The sequence below is a fragment of the Amblyraja radiata genome, chromosome 17 (assembly GCF_010909765.2).
Source record: "Amblyraja radiata isolate CabotCenter1 chromosome 17, sAmbRad1.1.pri, whole genome shotgun sequence".
Taxonomy (NCBI): Eukaryota; Metazoa; Chordata; class Chondrichthyes; order Rajiformes; family Rajidae; genus Amblyraja; species Amblyraja radiata.
The window spans coordinates 17,357,085-17,380,292 of record NC_045972.1 but is presented as its reverse complement, the minus strand read 5'-3'; the positions used below and the strand labels follow the sequence as shown (position 1 = coordinate 17,380,292).

General features: G+C 43.9%; 1 protein-coding gene across 1 annotated transcript in view; it reads right to left on the bottom strand.

Moving 5' to 3' along the window:
- Nucleotides 1-1,956: 1,956 nt before the first annotated feature.
- LOC116982541 (putative phosphoenolpyruvate synthase) overlaps nucleotides 1,957-23,208 on the bottom strand; it is a 113,061-nt gene continuing 91,809 nt past the window's right edge. The window contains exons 29-36 of the mRNA XM_033035803.1: nucleotides 21,152-21,247; nucleotides 19,696-19,853; nucleotides 18,551-18,686; nucleotides 15,140-15,231; nucleotides 12,521-12,648; nucleotides 8,848-9,027; nucleotides 7,153-7,227; nucleotides 1,957-2,467 (exon numbers count right to left, since the gene is read on the bottom strand). Of these exons, the coding sequence (XP_032891694.1) occupies nucleotides 2,409-2,467; nucleotides 7,153-7,227; nucleotides 8,848-9,027; nucleotides 12,521-12,648; nucleotides 15,140-15,231; nucleotides 18,551-18,686; nucleotides 19,696-19,853; nucleotides 21,152-21,247 (924 nt within the window). The 3' untranslated portion in view covers nucleotides 1,957-2,408. The remainder of the gene's footprint in view (nucleotides 2,468-7,152; nucleotides 7,228-8,847; nucleotides 9,028-12,520; nucleotides 12,649-15,139; nucleotides 15,232-18,550; nucleotides 18,687-19,695; nucleotides 19,854-21,151; nucleotides 21,248-23,208) is intronic.

Sequence of the window (23,208 nt, the reverse complement as noted above, 5' to 3'; positions counted from 1 at the left end):
GTTGGGAGTCGGCGGCCACAGCGCTCCGGAGCTTACTGCACGGCGTCCCGGTAAGGCATTGCCCGCTCCCCGCCTCTCCGACCAGGTAGGGGACTAAGAATTAAAGTTTCCCCCTTCACCCCCCCCCCCCACCACATAAAATCCCTCCAAACTAACTGACTAACATTTATGCAATGATTTACAATGATTCCCCGGTCTCCGGCGAGGAGGCAGCCGCTCCAGACTTTTCAAGCCGCCCGCGCTACCTACCTAATCTACGCTAAAAATCTTCCATTCGGAAATCCGAAAAATTCCGAAATCCGACAAGTGTCTGGTCCCAAGGCTTTCGGATAAAAGGTTGTGCACCTGTACTAAGTCTAAATACTGAGTCTCTTCCACAACAACATTACAGAAGTATCCTCACCAGAAAGACTGTAGCAGTATAAAGGCATTAGGAAAGGGCGTTGAGTTTTCCTATAACTGGATGCCAGAAAAGGAATACATTAAAAAATATATTAGACTAAGTGGGACCAGTTGGGTCCCATGTTCACAGGGGAGGGCTGGTACCCCAATGCAATATTCCACCTCTCCACCAATTCCAATATTGGAGCACTAGTATGGGTTTTGCGGGCTGAAGGGATGGGTTTCCAAAGGGCTAGTATGGACATTGTTGGCCAAATGGATTCTTGGGCTGGCAGCTCACTCACAGCTGGTGGGCTGGCAGTTGACTCATGGGTATTCCTTGAAATTCCATTTCAAGCAGGGTGCAGGGCCACCAAACTCAAGTGCAGTTTCCTACCACTTCAAGCAGGGTGCAAGGCCACCAAATTGCAGTTTCCTGCCACTTCAATCAAGGTGAAAGGCCACCCAATTCAAGAGCAGTTTCATGCCACCAAGCAGGGTGCAAGGCCACCAAATTCAAGTGCAGTTTCATACCATTTGAAGCAGGGTGAAAGGCCACCAAATTCAAATGCAGTTTCATACCATTTCAAGCTGGGTGAAACCACCATATACCACACAAAACACCACATAAAAACCACACTCACAGTTCAGTAGACATTCAGTGTGTTCAGTTGATTCACAGCTCAGACAGAGAGTCGTGACCTCTCCCTCCCCATTTTGCAGCGACTGAGCGATGCCCACACTTCTGGGTTTTATAGTCCCTCCGCCTCCCACCAGAAGGGGCGTGGCCTTCATGGCATGATGGACAGGAGAGAGAATCTCAACATTTTTTAACACTTTTATTTTTCATCGGTGGGAAAAAGCTTCTGCACCTGATGAGCGGAGGGGGACTCTGAGTAAGATGGCCAAAGACCACAGCCGTAAGTGGCAGCGTTTTTTCTAAAATCAATATATAGTGCAAACAGGAAGTGGTCAAGTTTAGACTTTTAATCATTTGCCTTTTCATAGCCACCACATTTGCCTTTTCAAACCAACCACCACCATTTGCTTTATCTTTTCAAACGAACCACCACCATTTGCTTTGCCTTTTCAAACCAACCACCACCATTTGCTTTGCTTTTTCAAATAAACCACCACCATTTGCTGTGCTTTTTCAAACCAACCACCACCATTTTTTTTTTTCAAACCAACCACATTTTCAAACCACATTAAGGGCACTCACTGGTCAGTAAAACCACACTCACAGTTTAGTAGACATGTGTTCAGTGTTCAGTTGATTCACAGCTCAGAGAGCTGTGACCTCTCGCACTCCCATCTTGCAGCGACTGAGGCATGTCCACACTTTCGAGTTTTATAGTTCTTCCCCCCTCCCACCGGAAGAGGCGTGGCCTTCATGGCGTGATTGACAGGAGAGAGAATCTCAACATTTTTTAAACATTAATAAGTCTTTTATTTTTCATCGTTGGGAAAAATCTTCTTGTCCTGCGCAGCGGAGGGGACTCTGAGTAAGATGTCCAAAAATCACAGCCATAAGTGGTAGCGTGTTTTCTAAAATCAATATGCAGTACAAACAGGAAGTAGTCAAGATTTGAGTTTTAATTATATAGATATTGTCCATCTCTAATTCTCCATAACAAGGTATATAAATAGGACATAATGTGCAATGTTCTACATAGTTGTTAGGTTATCTGTATTCTAACCAGTTTGGAACAGTTTAGCAAGAAGAACAGTGAAGCGTAATAGTCAGGACATCAGTACAACACCCACAATAATGTTTGGCCCCAAAACAGTTGTTCTCATGGTTTGTAACAAATACAAATGTTGTGTCTGGTGTGTCTATTGCAGAGTTGATGCAGAGAATTCCATGTGCCTTTAGTTTTCAAGCCTCTCTATAATAAAATTGATATAATCCAGTATGTATCTCTCAGGCGTGTTGATATCGGCAGGTTAGTTATAGAGTGCACACATTTCCCCTTGGTTTGTATTTTTCTGTTTCCATTTACTTGCGGAGAGTGAGTGCCAGCTTCTTAGTTCTCATCAATTTTCTGCACAGATCCCTTTGTTCCATTAAGAATCACAGTATTACCTGTGAAAATAAAAGAAATGACTATTTATTGAAACGAGAGAGTATTCCCAAACTTATGAATATGCTGTAACTGTACATCGGAAATATAATAATTAAAAAGTATATTTTATTACAAGCTGTCAATATTATTTTTTTAATAAAGCTTGAAATTCCTCAGGATTACCCCTAAGTAAAGTATTTACATTTATATAACCATAACTGACAGTGACAATATAACATGAACATACTGAGGGTTTCATGTGAGCATTAACAAAAACAAAAATGATAGAACTACACGAAAAAATATTAGGCCAGATGACAAAGGTTTGGTTATAGGGAGGTTTTAAGCTCCATTTTAAAGTAATGGGAGGTAAGGAGATTGTGAGATTTTGGAGGGAAATTCCAGAGTTGAAGGATTGTATCAGTTAAATTAAAAATGATATACATGCAATAAATATTCAGCAGATCTGTGTGAAGAGAAACAGGAGTTAATATCTCAACTCAGTGGAAGGTTAATTACCTAGTTAACATAGAACATAGAACATTTCAGCACAGGAATGGGCATTTTGCCTCGCAATGTTTGTGTCGAACATGATGCCCAGTAAAACTGATCTCATCTGCCTATATATGATCCATATCGCTCTATTCCCCGCATTTCCATGTGTCTATCTAAAAACTCTTAAACATCTATCGTAGCCGCCTCCGGCAACTCCTCTGGCAATATGTTCCAGACCCTCACCACTCTCTGTGAAAGAAAACTTGCCCTGCACATCTCCATTAAACTTTCCCTTCTCATCTTTATAGGTATGCCCTCTTGTATTGGACATTTCCATTCGGGGAAAAAGGTTCTGACTGTCTACCCCATCTGCGCTTCTCATAGTTTTATATACTTCTATCAAGCCTCCCCACAACCTCTTATGTTTCCAGAGAAAACAATCCAAGTCTATCCAACATCCAACTGTTGCTGAAACACTCTCATCCAGACAGCATTCTAATAAACCACTGCACCCTCTCCAAAGTCTCCATATCTTTCCTGTAATGGGGCAACCAGAACTGCATGCAAAACTCCAAATGTGGCCTAACCAAATGTGGTTTTGGTGGGACTGCATCATGACTTCCTGACTCTTATTTTCAATACCCCTTATTTTCAATGCCCTGAGCAATGAAGGCAGGCATATCATACATTTTGTTTTCCACCCTATCTACTTGTGCTGCCACCTTTAGTGAGATATGAACTTGGACTCCAAGATCCCTCTGCACATCAATGCTGTTAAGGGTCTTACCATTAACTGTATACACTCTCCTTACAGTCAACCACCAAAATGCAACACCTCACACTTGCTCAGGTTAAACACAAATCTATATTACTAAAAGTCTGTTCTTGACCGGTTTTGGCCATCTGTGCTGCGATTTCCGAGAGAACGCCGCCACCTACGGCCGTCATTTTTAGCCACCTCGCTCAGAGCCCCCCTCCGCCGCATGTGTGCCGAGGATTTTTCCCGTCGATGAAAATTGACAGAGATATTAATGTTTTTACAAAATTCCCCATTCTCATGCACCATGCAAGTGGTGTGCCTCAATCAGTCTCTGCAAGTGGTGTGCCTCAATCAGAGCTCTGAATGACACTGAACAAATGTCTACAGCACTGTGAGTACCCTTAATTTGGTTTGAAAATGAAAATATGGTTAGAGGTAAAAAAGCATTGCCTGCAAATGGTTGTTTGGGTTTGGGTTGAAGTAAAAAGGCACTCTCTCTCTCTGCCCTCCTCTCTCTCCCCGTGTCTCTCTCTCTCCCTATCCCTCTCTCTTTCTCCCTCTCTCCCCCTCTCCTCTCTCTCTCTCTCTCCCTATCCATCTCTCTTTCTCCCTCTCTCCTTCCCCCCCCCCTCTCCCCCCCCTCCTACCTCCCCCCCACTCTCCTCTCCCCCCCCACTCTCCTCTCCCCTCTCCTCTCCCCACCTCTCTCCCCCCCCCTCTCTCCTCTCCCCCCTCTCTACTCTCCCCCCCTCTCCTCTCCCCCCTCTCCTCTCTCCCCCCCTCTCCTCTCCCCCCCCCCCTCTCCTCTTCCCCCCCCTCTCCTCTTCCCCCCCACTCCTCTTTCCCCCTCTCCTCTCCTCTTTCCCCCTCTCCTCTCTCCCCCTATCTCCCCCCCCTCCTCTCTCCCCCCCTCCTCCCTCCCCCCCTCTCCTCTCCCCACCCTCTCCTCTCCCCCCCTCTCTCCTCTCTCCCCCCCTCTCTCCTCACTCCCCCCTCTCTCCTCTCTCCCCCCCCTCTCCTCTCTCCTCCCCCTCCCTCTCCCCCCCTCTCTCCTCTCTCTCCCCCTCTCCTCTCCCCCCCTCTCCTCTCTCCCCCCCTCCTCTCTCCCCCCCTCCCCTCTCCTCCCCTCCCCTCTCCTCTCCCCCCTCTCCTCTCCCCCCTCTCCTCTCCCCCTCTCCTCTCCTCGTCCCCCCCCTCTCTCCTTTCCCAACCCTCTCCTCTCCCCTCTCCTCTCGCCCCCCCCCTCTCCCTCTCCTACCCCCCCTCTCCTCCTCTCTCCCCCCTCTCCTCTCCTCCTCCCCTCTTTTTCTCCCCTCCCCCACCGTCCCTCCCCTAAACCCCTCACCTCCACACACCCCTACCCCCTTCCCTCCACCCTCCCTCCCCCTCCCTGCTCCCCACCTCTCCCCCGCCCCTCATCTCACCCCCCTCAGCACACCCTCGCCCCTCCCCCCTCTCTCCTCCCCCTCCCCCCTCCTCTCTCTCTCTCCCCTCCATTAGCGTGAGTGCGGGGGAAGGGGGGGTGTAGTTAGTGTGTGACGCTGCATGCTGCCTCCCCCCCACAACCGCACGTTGGGGGAACAGAGTTGGGGGAAAAGTGGGTCTGCACTTGGTCTAGTATTGTATATAATTAGAACGATAACAATTCTGCTTCTTCTTCCACAGCTGCTGCCTGATCTGCTGAGTGTTTACAACATTGTACTTCATTAACATTTCAGAACTCCAACATCTGCTGTTTGGTTTTAATATTTATCGATCAATTGAATTTGGGGTAGGGGGCTGTGCTTGAGGTACAAATTGGAAAAGTGCCGTGACCTCAGAGTGGCATTACAGAGATAAGGTGTCATGGAGGATTTGGAAAAAAGAATGCAAATTTTAATGTCAAGGCAATTCTTAAGAGGATGTCAATGTAGGTCAGTCAGCACAGGGCAATCAATGGGTGATCACAACCACTTGAGTTGAGAGAGATGGCAGAGATTCTAAACTATTATATTGCATATTTTCGCTACAGATTCCAACATTTGCATATTTTTGTGCCTCTTATTATTTTGCATTGGTCTTCAGAGTACAATAAATTACGAACATGACTGTTGGTATAGATAATCAGTGGGGTGTACAAACAGAAAGATAAATAATCCTCATAACTGGAAAAAAAAGTACTAGGCAAATTAACAGGACCGAGACCAACATGTCACCTGCATTCTGGGCTCCGTGAAAGTGGTTGTACTGGCTATAATGTGCCAAAGTTTGCTGGGTTAGTGATGTTCCAGAAGATTGGAATAATGGCCTTCGTTTAGAATCGTCATGTGTACCGAGATAAAGTAAACAGCTTTCTTATGTGTGCACATTAAAAAAAGTGCGCTATTCCAGAAAATCATACCATACTTGAGTACAATCAAACCACTCTGGCCACACACTCATTTCACAACCTGCCATCAAGAAGAAGATATAGGAGCCTGTAAACTGAGATGTCCAGGTTATCTTTTTTCACTTTTATTGTTTGTTTGGTTTTGTGTGTGTGCGAGCGTTTGTGTGTATGTCTGAAGAAGGGTCTCAGCCCGAAACATCACCCATTCCTTCTCTCCAGAGATGCTGCCTGTCCCGCTGGGTTACTCCGGCACTTTGTGTCTATCTTCTGTTTAAACCAACATCTGCAGTTCCGTCCTACACATTTGGTGTGTATGATGTGTGTGTATGTGTATTCATAAAATTCAGTATATATTTATAAAATTCAATATGGTTTTAAGGAAGGAAAATCATGTTTTGCAAATTTCCTAGCATTCTTTGAGCAGGTTAGGAACAAGTCAGATAAAGGAGAAAGGGTAAATAAGTGGGAACCAGTACTTACATTTGATGAAATATTACTTAAAAGATTATTGCACAAGATAAGATTGGCCATAACATATTAGCATGGAAAATGGATTAGTTAATTAATAGAAAAGAGACATTTGGAATACATGAGTCATTTTAGGATTTGCTGCCACTCTTCCCCCAGTTCTGAAGAAGGGTCACTGACTTGTCACTTTAACTGGCATTTCTTTCCACAGAAACTGCTTGACTAGCTGAGTTCTTCCATTAGTTCTGTTTTTGTTCATGCCCCAAGCACTGTATGTGAATGGGAACCATAACAACAAGCTTGATAGTTGGCAGTGCATTTTGTACGTTTGTTGAGAAGGGTGGATTGGTTTTTAGAATGTTAGCAGGTGAAGTAGGTTGAGAACTCCAAATGGACAACTTATTCAAAATACTCTACTGCTAGCAATCATTACTTTTCTTCTGAGTAGAACCAATCTTCTCAGCCAAAAACGTGGGCAAGTGAGCCTTCCCCAAGCACATCAGCCAGAGAGGAACAGAAATTGTATGGTTGAATTTCTGGCCCTCAGGTCTTCAGGTGTTTTTTTTTGCTAAAGTGAAAAAAATCAATTTTAAAATGCCATGTATTTTGCCTACCTGATGCAAGCAGACTTGTTGCATTTCTACAGCTTACAATACAGGGCATCCCATATTCTCGTGCAACCACAGCACCTGATAGGAAAAGAATAGCAAATGATTTATTTGAAATATAAATGACCCAACATGCCATTGGGTTCCAAATCATTATTCTAAATATCTGCTAAATTTACAATTGTTCATGTTATAATAAGAGATACTTTAGTTTTAGTTTTTTAGCTACCAGGAGAGGTCTGAAAGCACCCATAGTCAGGATCTTCTCATATTTTCAGGATTAAATTCCATCCACCATAGTTCTGCCATTTTATCAAGTCACCCTGGTAAATCTAAGTCAAAGACTACTTTTTAATAATACCACTAAAGTTGATGTCATCTGCAAACCTACTAATCATGGCCATGTAATTGCATGCACTCGTTAAATGTATCCAACAAACAGCAAGTGTCCTTGACTGATCCCCGAGGTATATGATGTTGCAAAAGTGACGCCCAGATATCTCTTTCCTTATCTTCTACAGCAGCATGGGATACATGTCATCATGTTCCAGGAATCTATACAACATTAGGTCATGGTGGCGCAGCGGTAGAGTTGCTGCCCTACAGCGAATGCGGCGCTGGAGACCCAGGTTCGATCCCGACTACGGGTGCTGTCTGTTCGGAGTTTGTATGTTCTCCCCGTGACCTGCGTGGGTTTTCTCCGAGACCTTCGGTTTCCTCCCACACTCCAAAGATGTACAGGTTTGTAGGTTAATTGGCTTGGTAAATGTAAAAATTGTCCCTAGTGGGTGTAGGATAGTGTTAATGTACGTGGATCGTGGATCGCGGGTCGGCGCGGACCCGGTGGGCCGGAGGCCCTGTTTCCGTGCTGTATCTCTAACCTAAAATTAAGCTCAACACCATGGGCTAAGCAGTACAGCGCTAACTATAGAGTTTTTGATGAGCCTGAAATCTTCAAGCACCTCATCTCCTTTAGCCTTTAGAGATACAGCGCAGAAACAGGCCCTTCGGCCCACCGAGTCCATGCCGACCAGCGATCACTTGCACTATACTACACACTAGGGACAACGTACAATTTTACCGAAGCCAATTAACCTATACACCTGTACATTTTTGGAGTGTGGGGGAAAACCCACGTGGTCACATGGAGAATGTGCAAACTCCATACAGATAGCACCCGTAGTCAGTATCAAACCTGGGTCTTAGGGGCTATAAGGCAGCAACTGTACCGCTGCACCACTATGCCACCCCTCCTTTCTGTCAAGAGACAGAACTAATTTGCAATGGGCAAGTCCCCAAGCTTGGGATTATATATTGATGACCTTTGGGCAATGCAGACCCAAGGCATGATCCACACTGAGTGTGGCCTTGTTACTCTATTAACACTCGTATTTATAAGCTATTAACACTCGTATTTATAAGAGTAGACACCATAGCTTTGAGGTGAAAAGGGCAGGGTTTAAACAAAGTAAGTTTTTTTACACAGAGAGTGGTCATTATCTGGAACCTGCAGCCAGGGGTGGTGGTCGAGGCAGATACGATAATGACATTTAAGAGGGAACATGTGCAGGCAGATGAGATTAGTTTATCCTCGTTCGGCAGACAATTCAGGCTGAAGAGCCTGTTCCTATTCCTTTTTGAATATTTTTGGGAACAGTCAATGTTAAAGAAGGTTAACATTTTAACATTTGCCGATCTTACCATGTGATAGCAGTCCTCCGATCTCAGTGACCATCCCTTTGAGCAGAGGGAAGTATGGGCTCCAGCCTATGTCTGTGCTTGTTGTAATTAAAATATCCCCTTCTCGGATGCAGGCAGCCTCCAGAATGCTTTTCACAACACGAGCTGTCCCCTTCACAAACCCCTGGCTCACCGTCATGCCTGAAACAAATATCAAACAAGTCTAAGGCCGCAGAATCTACTGATGTGGGGAAGGTCTGCCTTCTGAGATTTTCACTCTCCATTGAAGAGGTTCCAATCCAGTCTTTTCATCTTATTCCCCTCTCTAATAACTCAGAGAAGGATTCCAATGTTGTAGAACTCCGAATACAATCAGCTCACAATTCAGAACAGACCAGCGCAGACCTATCCAGGTGCCTGGTTCGGCAACTGCTCTGCCATAACAGCAAAAAATATTGGAGTGTTGCAAATGCAGCCCAGTCTATCAAACAACCTAGCCTGCCCTCTCCTAATTAACTTCATGCTACTGCATAATCCAAGGACTACTCACACCCCAGCCGATCTGTCTTCTCCACTCTCCTGTTGGGAAAAAGATACAAAAGCTTAAAACCAGATTTAGGGGCCTGTCCCACTTACGCAACTGGTTCGGCGCCTACCAACACCCATCATAGGTCACCGAAATGTTTTAACATGTTGAAAGTTCAGCAGCGACCAGAAAGACACTATGACTCTTTGGGTGTCTAGGAAACTACTCAAGACCATACAGGTGAATGTCGTGGGGTGAAGCCTGGATGATCGTGAGTAGTCGCCCAAAGAATCGTAACTAATTGGAGCTGTATTTTCAACACGTCGAAAATTTTTAATGACCTTTGACGGGTGCTGGCAGTCGCCGAAAAAGTTGCGTAAGTGAGACAGACCCTTGAAGAACAGTTTTTCTCCCCTGGGTTATTAAACCCATAAATAGACATAATCTGGCAACGGTTTCAGCCCGAAACGTTGCCTATTTCCTTTGCTCCATAGATGCTGCTGCACACACTGAGTTTCTCCAGAATTGTTGCGTACCTTCGATTTTCCAGCATCTGCAGTTCCTTCTTAAACACAATAGACATAATCTACCTTGTTATTGCCCTCGCACTTTGTTTCTATCAGCACTTTCTCTGTATCTGTAACACTATATTCCACACTCTGGTTTATTTACTTATTTGCAATTAGCTGATGTTCTTGCCTGTGAATAGGAAGGAACTGCAGATGTTGGTTTATAACGAAGATAGACACAAAGTGTTAGAGTTTCTCGTGTAGGTCAATGAGCATCTCTGGAGAAAAAGGTTGAGTGACATTTTGGGTCAGAACCCTTCATCAGTTTCAAGGAGTCTGAAGAAGGGTTCTGTCCGGAAACGTCATCTATCATTTTTCTCCAGAGATACTGCCTGACCTGCTGAGTTACTCCAGCACTTTGTATCTATCTCGGTTCCTACGTTTGATATGATTTGCCTAGATTTCACTGTATATCGGTACATGTGATATGAGTAAACCAATACCCAAAATACTGAGGTGCAGGCAAGATAACATGACACTTCTGTAGCAGACCATAAAATATACTCTGCATCTATTATCTGAATAAAAGATGCTTTTCTGCAGCTACAAGATTGTATTTGGATGAGAGTTGGTTGGAGGAAACGGGTTGTTTGAGATAGATGCTCCTTATTAACCCTAATTTAAGACAAAGAAGCAACTGCTAGTGGTGCTCAAAGGGGATTGCAGATTTCTTTTGGAGGGGGAGACAATGCGTGGGAGTGCTGTTTCTAATTATATTTTTTGTTCTTGTTTTTGGAAATACAGATTCTATTTGAAAATACAGATTTTAATTTGGAAGAGAATTCAGCCATGGGTCAAAAGAAAACTACCGGTACGTGGAAGCTACAAGAGTTCCTTGAGGTTTTGTTTAACAAGCTGGTCTCAAACCAAAAGTAACACACTTGGATGATTGCCAGACAGCATAACATCTGTTCATTGAAGTGACTTGAGCAACAACCTTATAGAAATAAGGCACTGGGGTGGCACGGTGGTACAACTTGTGCAGCTGCTGCCTTGTAATGTTGGAGACCCAAATTCATATCTGACCTCCGGTGCTATCTGTATAGAGTTTGCACTTTCTCCCTGTGACCAGTGTAAATTGCCCTTTTGAGCATTAGAATCTGTGGGGGCGTTAATCCTGGCCAAATTGGAGCAACCAGGACATTAAAATTAAGTAAATGCTTGTGTGCTGCTAGGCCATTTTGGTCAAGTGCCTTTTGCAGAACTGGGTCAAGCTGCTGAATGGTGCCAGTTTGTCTGTGGCCTCGATAATAGCTGCAGGGAAAGAATGGGACATCTGCAGGTTCTTACAATAAGGTGTAAATTGCATGGAATTGATTGTGTCAATGCAAACGAGATATACATAGTGTAAATAATGTTGCAAAGCCTTATTTGGACAGTTGTTGATTGGTTAAGATGTTGAGTTTTGACTGGGTTGTCTGAATCCCTAGGCACATGTTGCATAATTCATCTCTGTTAACTTCCATCTAGAAGCTTCGTTGGATACATTGTATTAGTTACTGTGTTGTTATGACAATAGACAATAGGTGCAGGAGTAGGCCATTTGGCCCTTTGAGCCAGCACCGCCATTCAATGTGATCATGGCTGATCATCCCCAATCAGTACCCCGTTCCTGCCTTTTCCCCATATGCCCCGACTCCGCTATCTTTACGAGCCCTATCCATCTCTCTCATGAAAGCATCCAGAGAACCTGCCTCCACCGCCCTCTGCGGAAGAGAATTCCACACACTGAGTTGGGTTAGGGATCTGTCTATCATGTACTGTGTTAATCGATATTTGTTATTGGACTGTATACAGACCACCCGCATGTGGTTCGGCCCCTCAAGGTTCAGGGACCTACAAAAGGTAGCTCCCACAAGGTCCGATGTTGATCTTCTGGAAGAACGCTTGGGACTGCGTGACCTTTTGGAGTGTCTCTGCTTGCACGAGGCTAGAAGGGCTTGGCCAGGAAGTTACAAGGATCGAACCTGCGGTGGTTAGGTATTGTATAGGGGAATTTGTGTTGTGTTATCCAAAATAAAGTTTAGTTGCTCAAGTGCTTGATTCAGTATTTTATTGACTGAAACTAGGCTGGGGGAGCTTAGAACGTGCTATGTACAGGGTGAGAGGGGTAAGGAATCGATGGCAACATGGAGAGAATAAATTTGGATTGGATGAGTGTAGGATTAGTGTAAGTGGGTGGTTGAATGTCGGAGTGGACGTAATGGGCCAACAGGCCTGTTTCCATGCTGTATCTACTTTTTTTCTCTAAATAACAATTCCATTCAATTTTGTGCCATTAACAAATTTGGCAGTGAAGACGAATGAAGGCATCGGATACTAAACTTAGTGTAAAGTAGAAGCACACTTCGTGGGCAGAATTATCCATGTCTGAGATTTTAAACAAAAAAAAAACAAGGAGAAGCAATTAAGGCAAAAGCTTTGAGTCTTATTGCTCCAGATCCCAATAACAGAAGGTTTCCAGATTCTCACTACAAACTCCTGTTATATTAAGGATTTTAAATCTTAAAATCTGATTACAAATTTACACTAGGACTGATGGGGTAAATTAAATTCAACTTGCCACCTTCCCTAATTAACATTGCAAATCACTGCCTACCTTTCAGTGTGATCTTTCCTCTGATTGCCTCACTTTGGCCTTGTTCAATCGGCTGAGGTTTACTGATGTTCATTTCCTTAAACCGAAGCTCCAATTGTTTCCGCAGTAATTTTCTTCGAAGCTGGGCTCTGCATTAACGAGAGAACACATGTGAAAGATGACCATTAACATGGAGATTACTGAGAGGGTAGTCAGTGTTTAAGCAAAAAGGTGCATCTGTGCCTCGGCGTCATGGTGGTGTTGTTGCCTCACAGCTCCAGTCGCATGTGGCAAGGCATCCAGGCCATCACGGACTATAGACCCTCCAACACCACCCCCACATCCAGCGACGCCTCCTTCCTTGAGGAGCTTAATTACTTCTATGGCCGCTTCGACAGGGACAATCTAGAGACAGTCATCAAGGCTGTGCTCCCTTCCGATCACCAACCCCTCACACTTACCCCCTACGATGTGTACGTGGCACTGAGTAGGACTAATGCACGTAAGGCTGCTGGCCCTGACGGCATCCCCGGGCGCATGCTCAGGGCCTGTGCTGCGCAGCTGACAGACGTCTGGACTGACATCTTCAACCTGTCACTTGCCCAAGCAGTTGTCCCCACATGCCTTAAAACCACCTCCATCGTGCCAGTGCCAAAACACTCCACTGCGGCAAGCCTCAACGACTTCCGCCCAGTTGCAGTTACCCCCATCATCACTAAATGCTTCGAGAGGCTGGTCCTGGCACACCTCAAAAGCTGCCTACCCCCCACACTGGATCCCTATCAGTTTGCCTACCGCAAGAACAGGAGTACGGAGGATGCCATCTCAACGGCACTTCACTCCGCCCTCTCCCACCTCGACAACAGAGACACTTACGTAAGAATGCTGTTCATCGATTACAGCTCAGCATTCAACACCATTATACCATCTAAACTGATCACCAAACTCGGTAACCTGGGCATCGATCCCTCCCTCTGCAACTGGATACTGGACTTTCTAACCAACAGACCACAGTCTGTTAGGTTAGACAAGCACACCTCTTCAACCCTCACCCTGAACACCGGCGTTCCACAGGGCTGTGTGCTGAGCCCCCTCCTCTACTCCCTCTTCACCTATGACTGCACACCAGTACATGGTACTAACACCATCATCAAGTATGCAGATGATACAACGGTGATTGGCCTCATCAGCAACAACGATGAGTCGGCCTATAGGGAGGAGGTCCAGCACTTAGCAGCATGGTGCGCTGACAACAACCTGGCCCTTAACTGCAAGAAGACCAAGGAGCTCATTGTAGACTTCAGGAAGTCCAGGGGCGGCACGCACACCCCCATCCACATTAACGGGACGGAGGTGGAACGTGTTTCTAGCTTCAGGTTCCTGGGTGTTAACATCTCCGATGACCTCTCTTGGACCAACAATACCTCAACTGATCAAGAAGGCTCACCAGCGTCTCTTCTTCCTGAGGAGACTGAAGAAGGTCCATCTGTCTCCTCAGATCCTGGTGAACTTCTACCGCTGCACCATCGAGAGCATCCTTACCAACTGTATCACAGTATGGTATGGCAACTGCTCTGTCTCCGACCGGAAGACATTGCAGAGGGTGGTGAAAATTGCCCAACGCATCACCGGTTCCTCGCTCCCCTCCATTGAGTCTGTCCAAATCAAGCGTTGTCTGCGGAGGGCGCTCAGCATCGCTAAGGACAGCTCTCACCCCAACCATGGACTGTTTACCCTCCTACCATCCAGGAGGCGCTACAGGTCTCTCCGTTGCCGGACCAGCAGGTCCAGGAACAGCTTCTTCCCGGCGGCTGTCACTCTACTCAACAACGTACCTCAGTGACTGCCAATCACCCCCCCCCCCCCCGGACACTCCTCCCACAGGAAAAACACTATGTCTGTATATATGCTAATGTAAATATTTATTCAAATCATATGCTATGTCGCTCTTCCAGGGAGATGCTAAATGCATTTCGTTGTCTCTGTACTGTACACGGACAATGACAATTAAAGTTGAATCTGAATCTGAATCTGTGTTCAGTCCAGATCTCTGGTACTGTCTCCTTCCAACCCCATTGGTTACATCCAACTGCTATTATTTCCTCCCATATGCCAAAGACAAGCAGGTTGCGAGGTTAATTGGCAATGGCAATTGTTCCTTGCATGAACGTGCATGACAGAATCTCGGGGAACTTGACTTGAACTCGAGGATCTCGGAGAGCTGGATTAACGTTAATGAGTGCTTAATCATTTATTTTGTGCTAAAAACTTCCTGGTTTGGGAGCTGCAAGGCTTATGAGCAAAACGAACTTAACAGGATAGTGAAGACAGCCAGTAGGATCATTGGTGCCCCACTCCCTTTCCAGCTAGGCACCTGTCAAAGCAAAGCCACTGTTCGGTCTGATGTCTGTTTTTATTTCAATTATTAGGCCTATTTTAGATATGGTCATTTTAATTTTTAAAGCTATATGTATTTATTCTACTTTTATTAACTGCACTGACGGGAACTGATTGAGAAACAATTTTTCGTTTCATCTGTGTATGTAAGTACTCAGTTAAAATGACATTAAAGTAAATACTGAATACTGAAGACTATGACTCTAACATTAACTAAATAACATGAATCGATCTGTGCCTCACCTGGTGATCATTGTTGCTGATCTCTGCTGAAAAACTTGTCCAATTTCAGAATGTGTTAAGAAGAACAGCAAATCCTCATCTGGCAAATAACCCTGAAATTTTAAGGAAATGTTTAATATCCCAACGATTGGGAGTGTTGAGAGAACGGGAACTCTAAAAAATGAAAGGCAATGGATTTCAGTTTGAAGAAGTGTGGAGCTAATGGGCTTGTCCCACTTGGCGATTTCTTTAGGTAACTGCCGACGTCTGTCATAGTCATAGCAGGTCGCCGAAAAACTGGCGACAACCCACGTCATCCTGGCGACAACCTACGACAGCACCTACGTCAAGAGGTCAAGCTTCGCTCATTGGCGTCAAACCCACTATCGTCGAAAAGTTTCAACATGTAGAAAATTTAGCGGCGACCGGAAAGGTGCTACGACTTTTTGCGCGACTGAAGAGACTAATCCTAGCGATAATCGGCGAACATGTGAATACAAACTATTCACCTGTAGTTGCCTAAAAAATGGCCTAAGTGGGACAGGCCCATAAGGCTGGAAAATTAGGTTGAAGAACAGATGGGACAGGGCGGTCACGGTGGCGCAGCGGTAGAGTTGCTGCATAACAGCGCTTGATGTGTCGGAGACCTGGGTTCGATCCTGGCTATGGGTGCTGTCTGTATGGAGTTTGTACGTTCTCCCCATGATCTTTGTTTTCCTCCCACACTCCAAGGTTTGAAAGTTAATTGGCTTGGTATATGTGAAAATTATCCCTAGTGTGTGTAGGATAGTGTTAATGTGCGGGGATCGCTCTGTCTCGGTGAGCCGAAGAGCCTGTTATCTTGCTGTATCTCTTAACTAAACTAATTGAATGGTGAAATATACCCAAGGAAATGAAGTGGTAAGCAGACCGTTTAAATGGCCAAACATTTGCGGCAAGAATAACAAGTGTGTGGCAAGTTTTGACACATTTCCTAGCACATTAATGAACTTATTGCCTTTACTGACAAATTGGTAATAAATTAAAATTATACACTTCTGATTAGACCAAAATGTTTTCTTTGAAAGCAGCTGGTTCTCTGGTTCTCACAGAATTGGCCACAGAATAAATGACTTCCAAAACAAACAACCCTTCATTCCTGACTTTTTGTGTGCACTGTGCCAATTATATTAATTTGATGTATACAGTACAATAGACTATTACAATTGGCTCACATGCAGAGTTTCCTTCTGGTGACCTAGAAGTGCGCAAGACATCATATATATGATGGAACCAGAACAAATTTCCAGCAGCATACCATCATTTCACTGAATATTTAATCACACATTTGGGTTTTTGATAAAAATGGATCCATGTAGCACATTAAAATGTAGTGCCATGCAGTAGCTGATGTTCCCATTGAAATCAGACTGGTTGGATAAAGGAGTTGAATACACAACCCCTGTCTGGGGGGCATGCAACCAGAGTACTCTAGAATTTAGAAGGATGAGAGGATATCTTATTGAAACATATAAGATTATTTAGGGTTTGGACACGCTAGAGGCAGGAAGCATGTTCAGAGGGCGGTGGAGGCTGGTTCTCTGGATACTTTCAAGAGAGAGCTAAATAGGGCTCTTAAAGATGGTAGAGTCAGGGGATATGGGGATAAAGCAGGAACGGGGTACTGATTGGGGATGATCATTGAATGGCAGTGCTGGCCCGAAGGGCCAAATGGCCTACTCGTGCACCTATTGTCTATAATAAGTTGGCCCTCTATATATGTGCCACGATCCGTTTTTGATGAACTCCTTTTACGGGCAGTCTATGCGTTTGGAGGATGTACCACCAGGACTTATGGGGAGATATTGAATAGACTGGACTTGTTTTCCCTAAGAGGCTGAAGAATGACCTGATGGAGATATTTTAAATTATGAGAGGCATAGATCATCAGGATCTTTTTTTTTGTCCACAGTAGGGGTATCAAAAACAAGAGAGCACAAATTTAAGGAGACAGCAAGTAGTTTTAAAAGGAGATTTGAGGGGAATTTTAAAAAACAGATTAGTTTATATCTGGAACACATTGCCAAGGAAGGTGATGGAATTGGATACAATCACCACATTTAAGAGGCATGTAGACAGGCTCTTGAATACCAGTTTTGCATCTTACACACTAGGGGCAATTTTACAAAAGCCAATTAACCTGCATGTCTTAATGTCTGCATGTATAATGTTGCCATCATAGCTCCTGGCATGACAGGAGGGGGAGGGTCAATTGATATTGCAATTGGGCAGGTGCTATTGGGATTTTTATTTCAACTCCAGTGCTGGGGAGGCTCATGAGCTATGATCTTTGCAGCGAAGTGCTCGAATCTTACCTTCGGCAACGGGTTGAGTTGGAGGACCACGCCACCCTTGGGGGCTATGGATAGGGGCATTGGGGGAACAGATCTACACTTGGTCTAGTACCTATTAAAAGTCTGATCTTGGATGTGTGTGTGTGTGTGTGTGTGTGTGTGTGTGTGTGTGTGTGTGTGTGTGTGTGTGTGTGTGTGTGTGTGTGTGTGTGTGTGTGTGTGTGTGTGTTTGTTTGTAATCACATCTTCACGAAAAATCTACGTGGTAATGATAACATTTTTACATATTCCGGTAGACATATTCCCGTTGAGTCCAAAATCTACTTATCTGAAAATTTCATACTTTACTTCTCGACTTATTACTGAAAAGGTTTTAAAATAATTTGAATTTAAAATGATTTTTACTCTTAAAATCATTCCTCACAGCTTCCAACACACTTCGATATAAAGTTGCAAGACAGGAACACTCTGAACTTTTCAGCTCAATGGCATGTCACAGCAAGTGCACTCGACATTTGCAACAATGTTGCCATCATAGCTCCTGGCAGGACAGGAGGGGAAGGGTCAATTGGTATTGCAATTGGGGAGGTACTATTGGCATTTTTTTTTGAACTCCAGTGCTGGGGGAGGCTTACGAGCTATGATCTTTGCTGAGTAGTGCTTGAATCTTAACTTCAGCAATGGGTTGAGTTGGAGGACCACGCCTCCCATAGTTGCTACAGGTAGGGGATGGGTGCGTTGGGGAGCAGCGCTGCACTTGGTCTAGTGTATGTATATATATATATGTATATATATAAATGATTTGCATGGAAACATAGACATGTTGGTTAGTAAATTTGCAGATGACATCAAGATTTCTGAGGCTGTGGACTGTGAGGAAGACTGTGCAAGTATACAGTGGAATAATGTATATGAAATGTTAAACCTGTGGATATGTGTCAGGGACGTGAATATTTCAATTATTTCTTGGTAGACAGAAAAGGATTTAATGTACATAAATTTAGAATTCTTTGGTTATCCATTTCTCACAATCTGAACAGATATAAAATGAAAGTCCGTTTTGTTGAACAAAAGACAATAAATGAATAAGAATCCTCACCTCCAGTGCCATAAGGTTGGCCAGCTTCCAATAGGCAGTCTTAAAGATATCATTCATTTTAATCGCTTCGGCCTTCATTAGTTCTCTATCAGCAACAGCCTTCCTTGCCTTTGGCAGCAACAAGCGCAGCATGATCCTACAATGACAATGTGCACATGTACATTATGCTTATCAAAGGAAATATCCCAAAATTCAGCACTGGAGCATTATCAAGCCATTTAGAGAAGTGATTTGATCATAATCATAACTTTTAAGGTAAGAAATTCTGAGCAAAATTCTTGCATTCTTTTTTGGAAGATATCACCACCCACTGACAATAATCAATCTGTTCTTTCCTTCAAGAAGATTCACTTCACTCCCATAATGAAAATCCACCCAAAATTCACCCAATTCCCTGAAAGTGGAATCTCATGTAGATAGGGTGGTAAAGAAAGCTTTTGGTGTGCTGGCCTTTATAAATCAGAGCATTGAGTATAGAAGTTGGGATGTAATGTTAAAATTGTACAAGGCATTGGTGAGGCCAATTCTGGAGTATGAGGTACAATTTTGGTCGCCTAATTATAGGAAGGATGTCAACAAAATAGAGAGAGTACAGAGGAGATTTACTAGAATGTTGCCTGGGTTTCAGCAACTAAGTTACAGAGAAAGGTTGAACAAGTTAGGGCTTTATTCTTTGGAGCGCAGAAGGTTAAGGGGGGACTTGATAGAGGTCTTTAAAATGATGAGAGGGATAGACAGAGTTGACGTGGATAAGCTTTTCCCACTGAGAGTAGGGAAGTTTCAAACAAGGGGACATGACTTGTGAATTAAGGGACAGAAGTTTAGGGGTAACATGAGGGGGAACTTCTTTACTCAGAGAGTGGTGGCTGTGTGGAATGAGCTTCCAGTGAAGGTGGTGGAGGCAGGTTTGTTTTTATCATTTAAAAATAAATTGGATAGTTATATGGACGGGAAAGGAATGGAGGGTTATGGTCTGAGCGCAGGTATATGGGACTAGGGGAGAATACGTGTTCGGCACGGACTAGAAGGGTCGAGATGGCCTGTTTCCGTGCTGTAATTGTTATATGGTTATATGGTTATATGGTACATCTCCAGAATTCAAGACCAATATGTTTCAGCAATATATGCTAACTTATTTCACATACTTTCCAATCCATGTAACTTTAGACTTCAAGGAACCAATAGCTTCCTCTGGACACCACACTGCTTTTTTAACAGCGGGCTTGGAACTCTGCAAAGTTGCCTGGATTGCTGGTAGTAATTTTTTTGGATCATTCCTCCATGATTTTTCATGCAGTTCAGCCTGCAAAAAAATGTCGAGAATATAGTTAAGGTCACGAACTGCTGAGATGTCATTGTGTGGTTGGAATGTGGAACTTGCTTCGCATTGTGGAGAGCATCCTATTGGGATGCATCACAACTTGGTTTAACATAACCTCTAACATCTTCTTCTTCTTCTTGTGTATGGCGTGCACAGCCTAAAATTGTAGGACAACTTGTCCTATTTGATCTTATTTGATTGTGCACACCGGATTGATTGCATTCTTCGAAACAAGGCGGACCATGTGAAGGTTGCAATCTTCCACCCCAATAACCTCTACCAAAGACAGCAATTAACTGCAGAGTTGTGAGCTGTGGATGTGCATCACACAAAGCATCATCCTCACCATTCAGATAATATGCTGTATTCGTTTCATTTTTCCTGTCAAGATGAACAACTTCACATTTTCCTGCAGTAAATCCCATGTGCCAGATCTTTGCCTGCTCACTTAGGCGAGACCAAGCGCAGGCTCAGCGATCGTTTCGCTGAACACCTACGCTCGGTTCGCCTAAACCTACATGATCACCCGGTTGCTCACCATTTTAACTCCCTCTCCCATTCCCACACTGACCTTTCTGTCCTGGGCCTCCTCCATTGTCAGAGTGAGGCCCAGCACAAATTGGAGGAACAGCACCTCATATTTTGCTTGAGTAACTTGCACCCCAGTGGTATGAACATTGGCTTCTCTAACTTCAAGTAGCCCTTGCTTTCCCTCTCACTCCATCCACTACCCATTGCCAGTTCTCCTATCAGTCTTACTATCTCCGGCTACATTATATCTCTGTACCGCTCACTCTCCTGACATCAGTCAGAAGAAGGGTCTCAACCCGAAACGTCACCCATTCCTTCTCTCCAGAGATGCTGCCTGGCCCACTGAGTTACTCCAGCATTTGTGTCTACCCTCCACTTAATAATTTACATCTGTTTGTAGGTTCCTTGTGTCCTCTTCATGACTTACTTTCCCACCTTCCTGCATCATCAACTAATTTACCAACCATACCTTAAATCCTTTCCTCAAATCACATACAAAATAAAAGTATGTTATGAGATCTTGTAGACGAGCTGGTTTATGCATCAGCAACCTGAAACTATTCATACTTGGACCAATCCAAATGTTATACGGAATAATCTGCGCTTTTTAAAAAAATTTCCCAATTACAAAATTGGGCATGGAAAATGTAATGTGACAATGAATTTCTTGCATATTTAGTTTTCTAAATGCTGTAAAATCAAGCATGGTCAACTCGTCCACATTGTTTGGATTGTACCACAATACTTACTTCTCTGAGGCAGCGGAAACCATGCTTCTGTAGAAAATTCTGGAATTTCTCACCAGTTTCACCACTCTCCTGAGACAGCAGCCAAGAGATTGCTGCCTGGTTAAAAGAAAGATTGCAATAAATTTGTAGTCCAGATTTCCCCTCTGCAACATACCTAAACTTTACATTCTCATATTATATTATTCTTATATTATAAATTATAATAAATAATTATAATATATATTATGTATACATCAGAGAAGCCATTTGACCTATAATAGAATAGATTATAATTAACTAAGACCTGAAACGTCGCCTATCCATGTTCTTCAGAGATGCTGCCTGACCCGCTGAGTTACTCCAGCACTGTGTGTCTTATTTTATAAATAAACTAGACTAAGTGGGACCCGTTGGGTACCAGCATCACACGGTCTCCCAACACAAATTACACCTCTCCACCAATTCCAATATTGGTGGCCAGTGAGGGGGCTTTCTGGAGCACTAGTATGGGTGTTGTGGGCTAGTATGGACATAGAATGGATTCTTGGGCTGGCGGCTCAGTCACTCAAGCCTGTTGTGCTGGCAGTTCACTCACTCAAGGCTGGTGGGCTGGCAGATGACTCACGGCTATTCCTTGAAATTCCATTTCAAGCAGGGTGCAAGGCCACCAAATTCGAATGCAGTTTCTTACCACTTCAAGCAGGGTGCAAGGACACCAAATTCAAGTGCAGTTTCCGACCACTTCAAGCAGGGTGCAAGGCCACTAAAGACAGCAAGTCGTGACCTCTCCCTCCTCCATCTTGCAGAGACCGAGCCATGCCCACACTTCTGGGTTTTATAGTCCCTCCCACCAGAAGGGGTGTCCTTAATGGCGTGATTGACAGGAGGGAGAATCTCAACATTTTTTAAACACTAATAACTCTTTTATTTTTCATCGATGGAAAAAATCCTCAGCACGTGATGAGCGGAGGGGGACTCGGAGTAAGATGGCCAAAAATCACAGCCGTACGTGGAAGCGATTTTTCTAAAATCAATATAAAGTGCAAACAGGAAGTGGTCAAGACTTTGAATTATATAGAAGGGAAGGCAACTTTAATTGGGCAATGCAACTTTAATTAGGCAAGGCAACTTTAATAAGGCAAGGCAACTTTAACACAGCTTTAGCAATTACAAACCAAAGGCAACACAGCTTCAGCATTTCCAAACCAAAGGCAACACGGCTTTAGCATTTCCAAACCAAAGGCAACACGGCTTTAGCATTTCCAAACCAAAGGCAACACAGTTTAGCATTTCCAAACCAAAGGCAACACAGTTTAGCATTTCCAAACTATATTTTCAAACCACATTAAGGGCACTGACAGGTCAGTAAAACCACTCACAGTTTAGTAGACATGTGTTCAGTGTTATTCACCACTCAGACTGAGAGACGTGACCCTCTCGCTCCCCCATCTTGCAGAGACTGACTGAGGCACTCAACACTTCCGGGTTTTATAGTCCCTCCGGAAGGAGCGTGGTCTTCAGCAGAGAGAATCTCAACATTATTTAAACACTAATAATTCTTTTATTTTTAATCGATGGGAAAAATCTTCTTGACCTACGCAGCAGATGGCCAAAAATGAGTAAGATGGCCAAAAATCACAGCCGTAAGTGGCAGCGTTTTTCTAAAATCAATATACAGAACAATAGGAAGCGGTCAAGATCAGACTTTTAGTGATACAGATAAATTGGAGATTTCCAATTAATGCCACCTCCAATTTAGTTCTTGGTAGTCTATTCTGTCCTGCTTAATAAATTATTTACTGTTGTTTATCCAACTCCAGGGGTGCGGTGTGGTGTGGTAAAAGGACTACCAGAAATTAAAAGTATAATGAAATTGTGGGTAAAAGTTATTTGCAAAATCCACATAGTTGGATGGCTTTGGAACTGTTTAACACTTTCAACATGGGTATTAATTTTATACTTAAAAAGTAAAATGCTCTGTACCTTATTTCTCTGAACCTTAAATTAAGATGTTCTAAAGGGCTGTGATTTCATAAAAGTTTGATTATTTTACCATGTTTGTTATTCAGCAGTGTTTA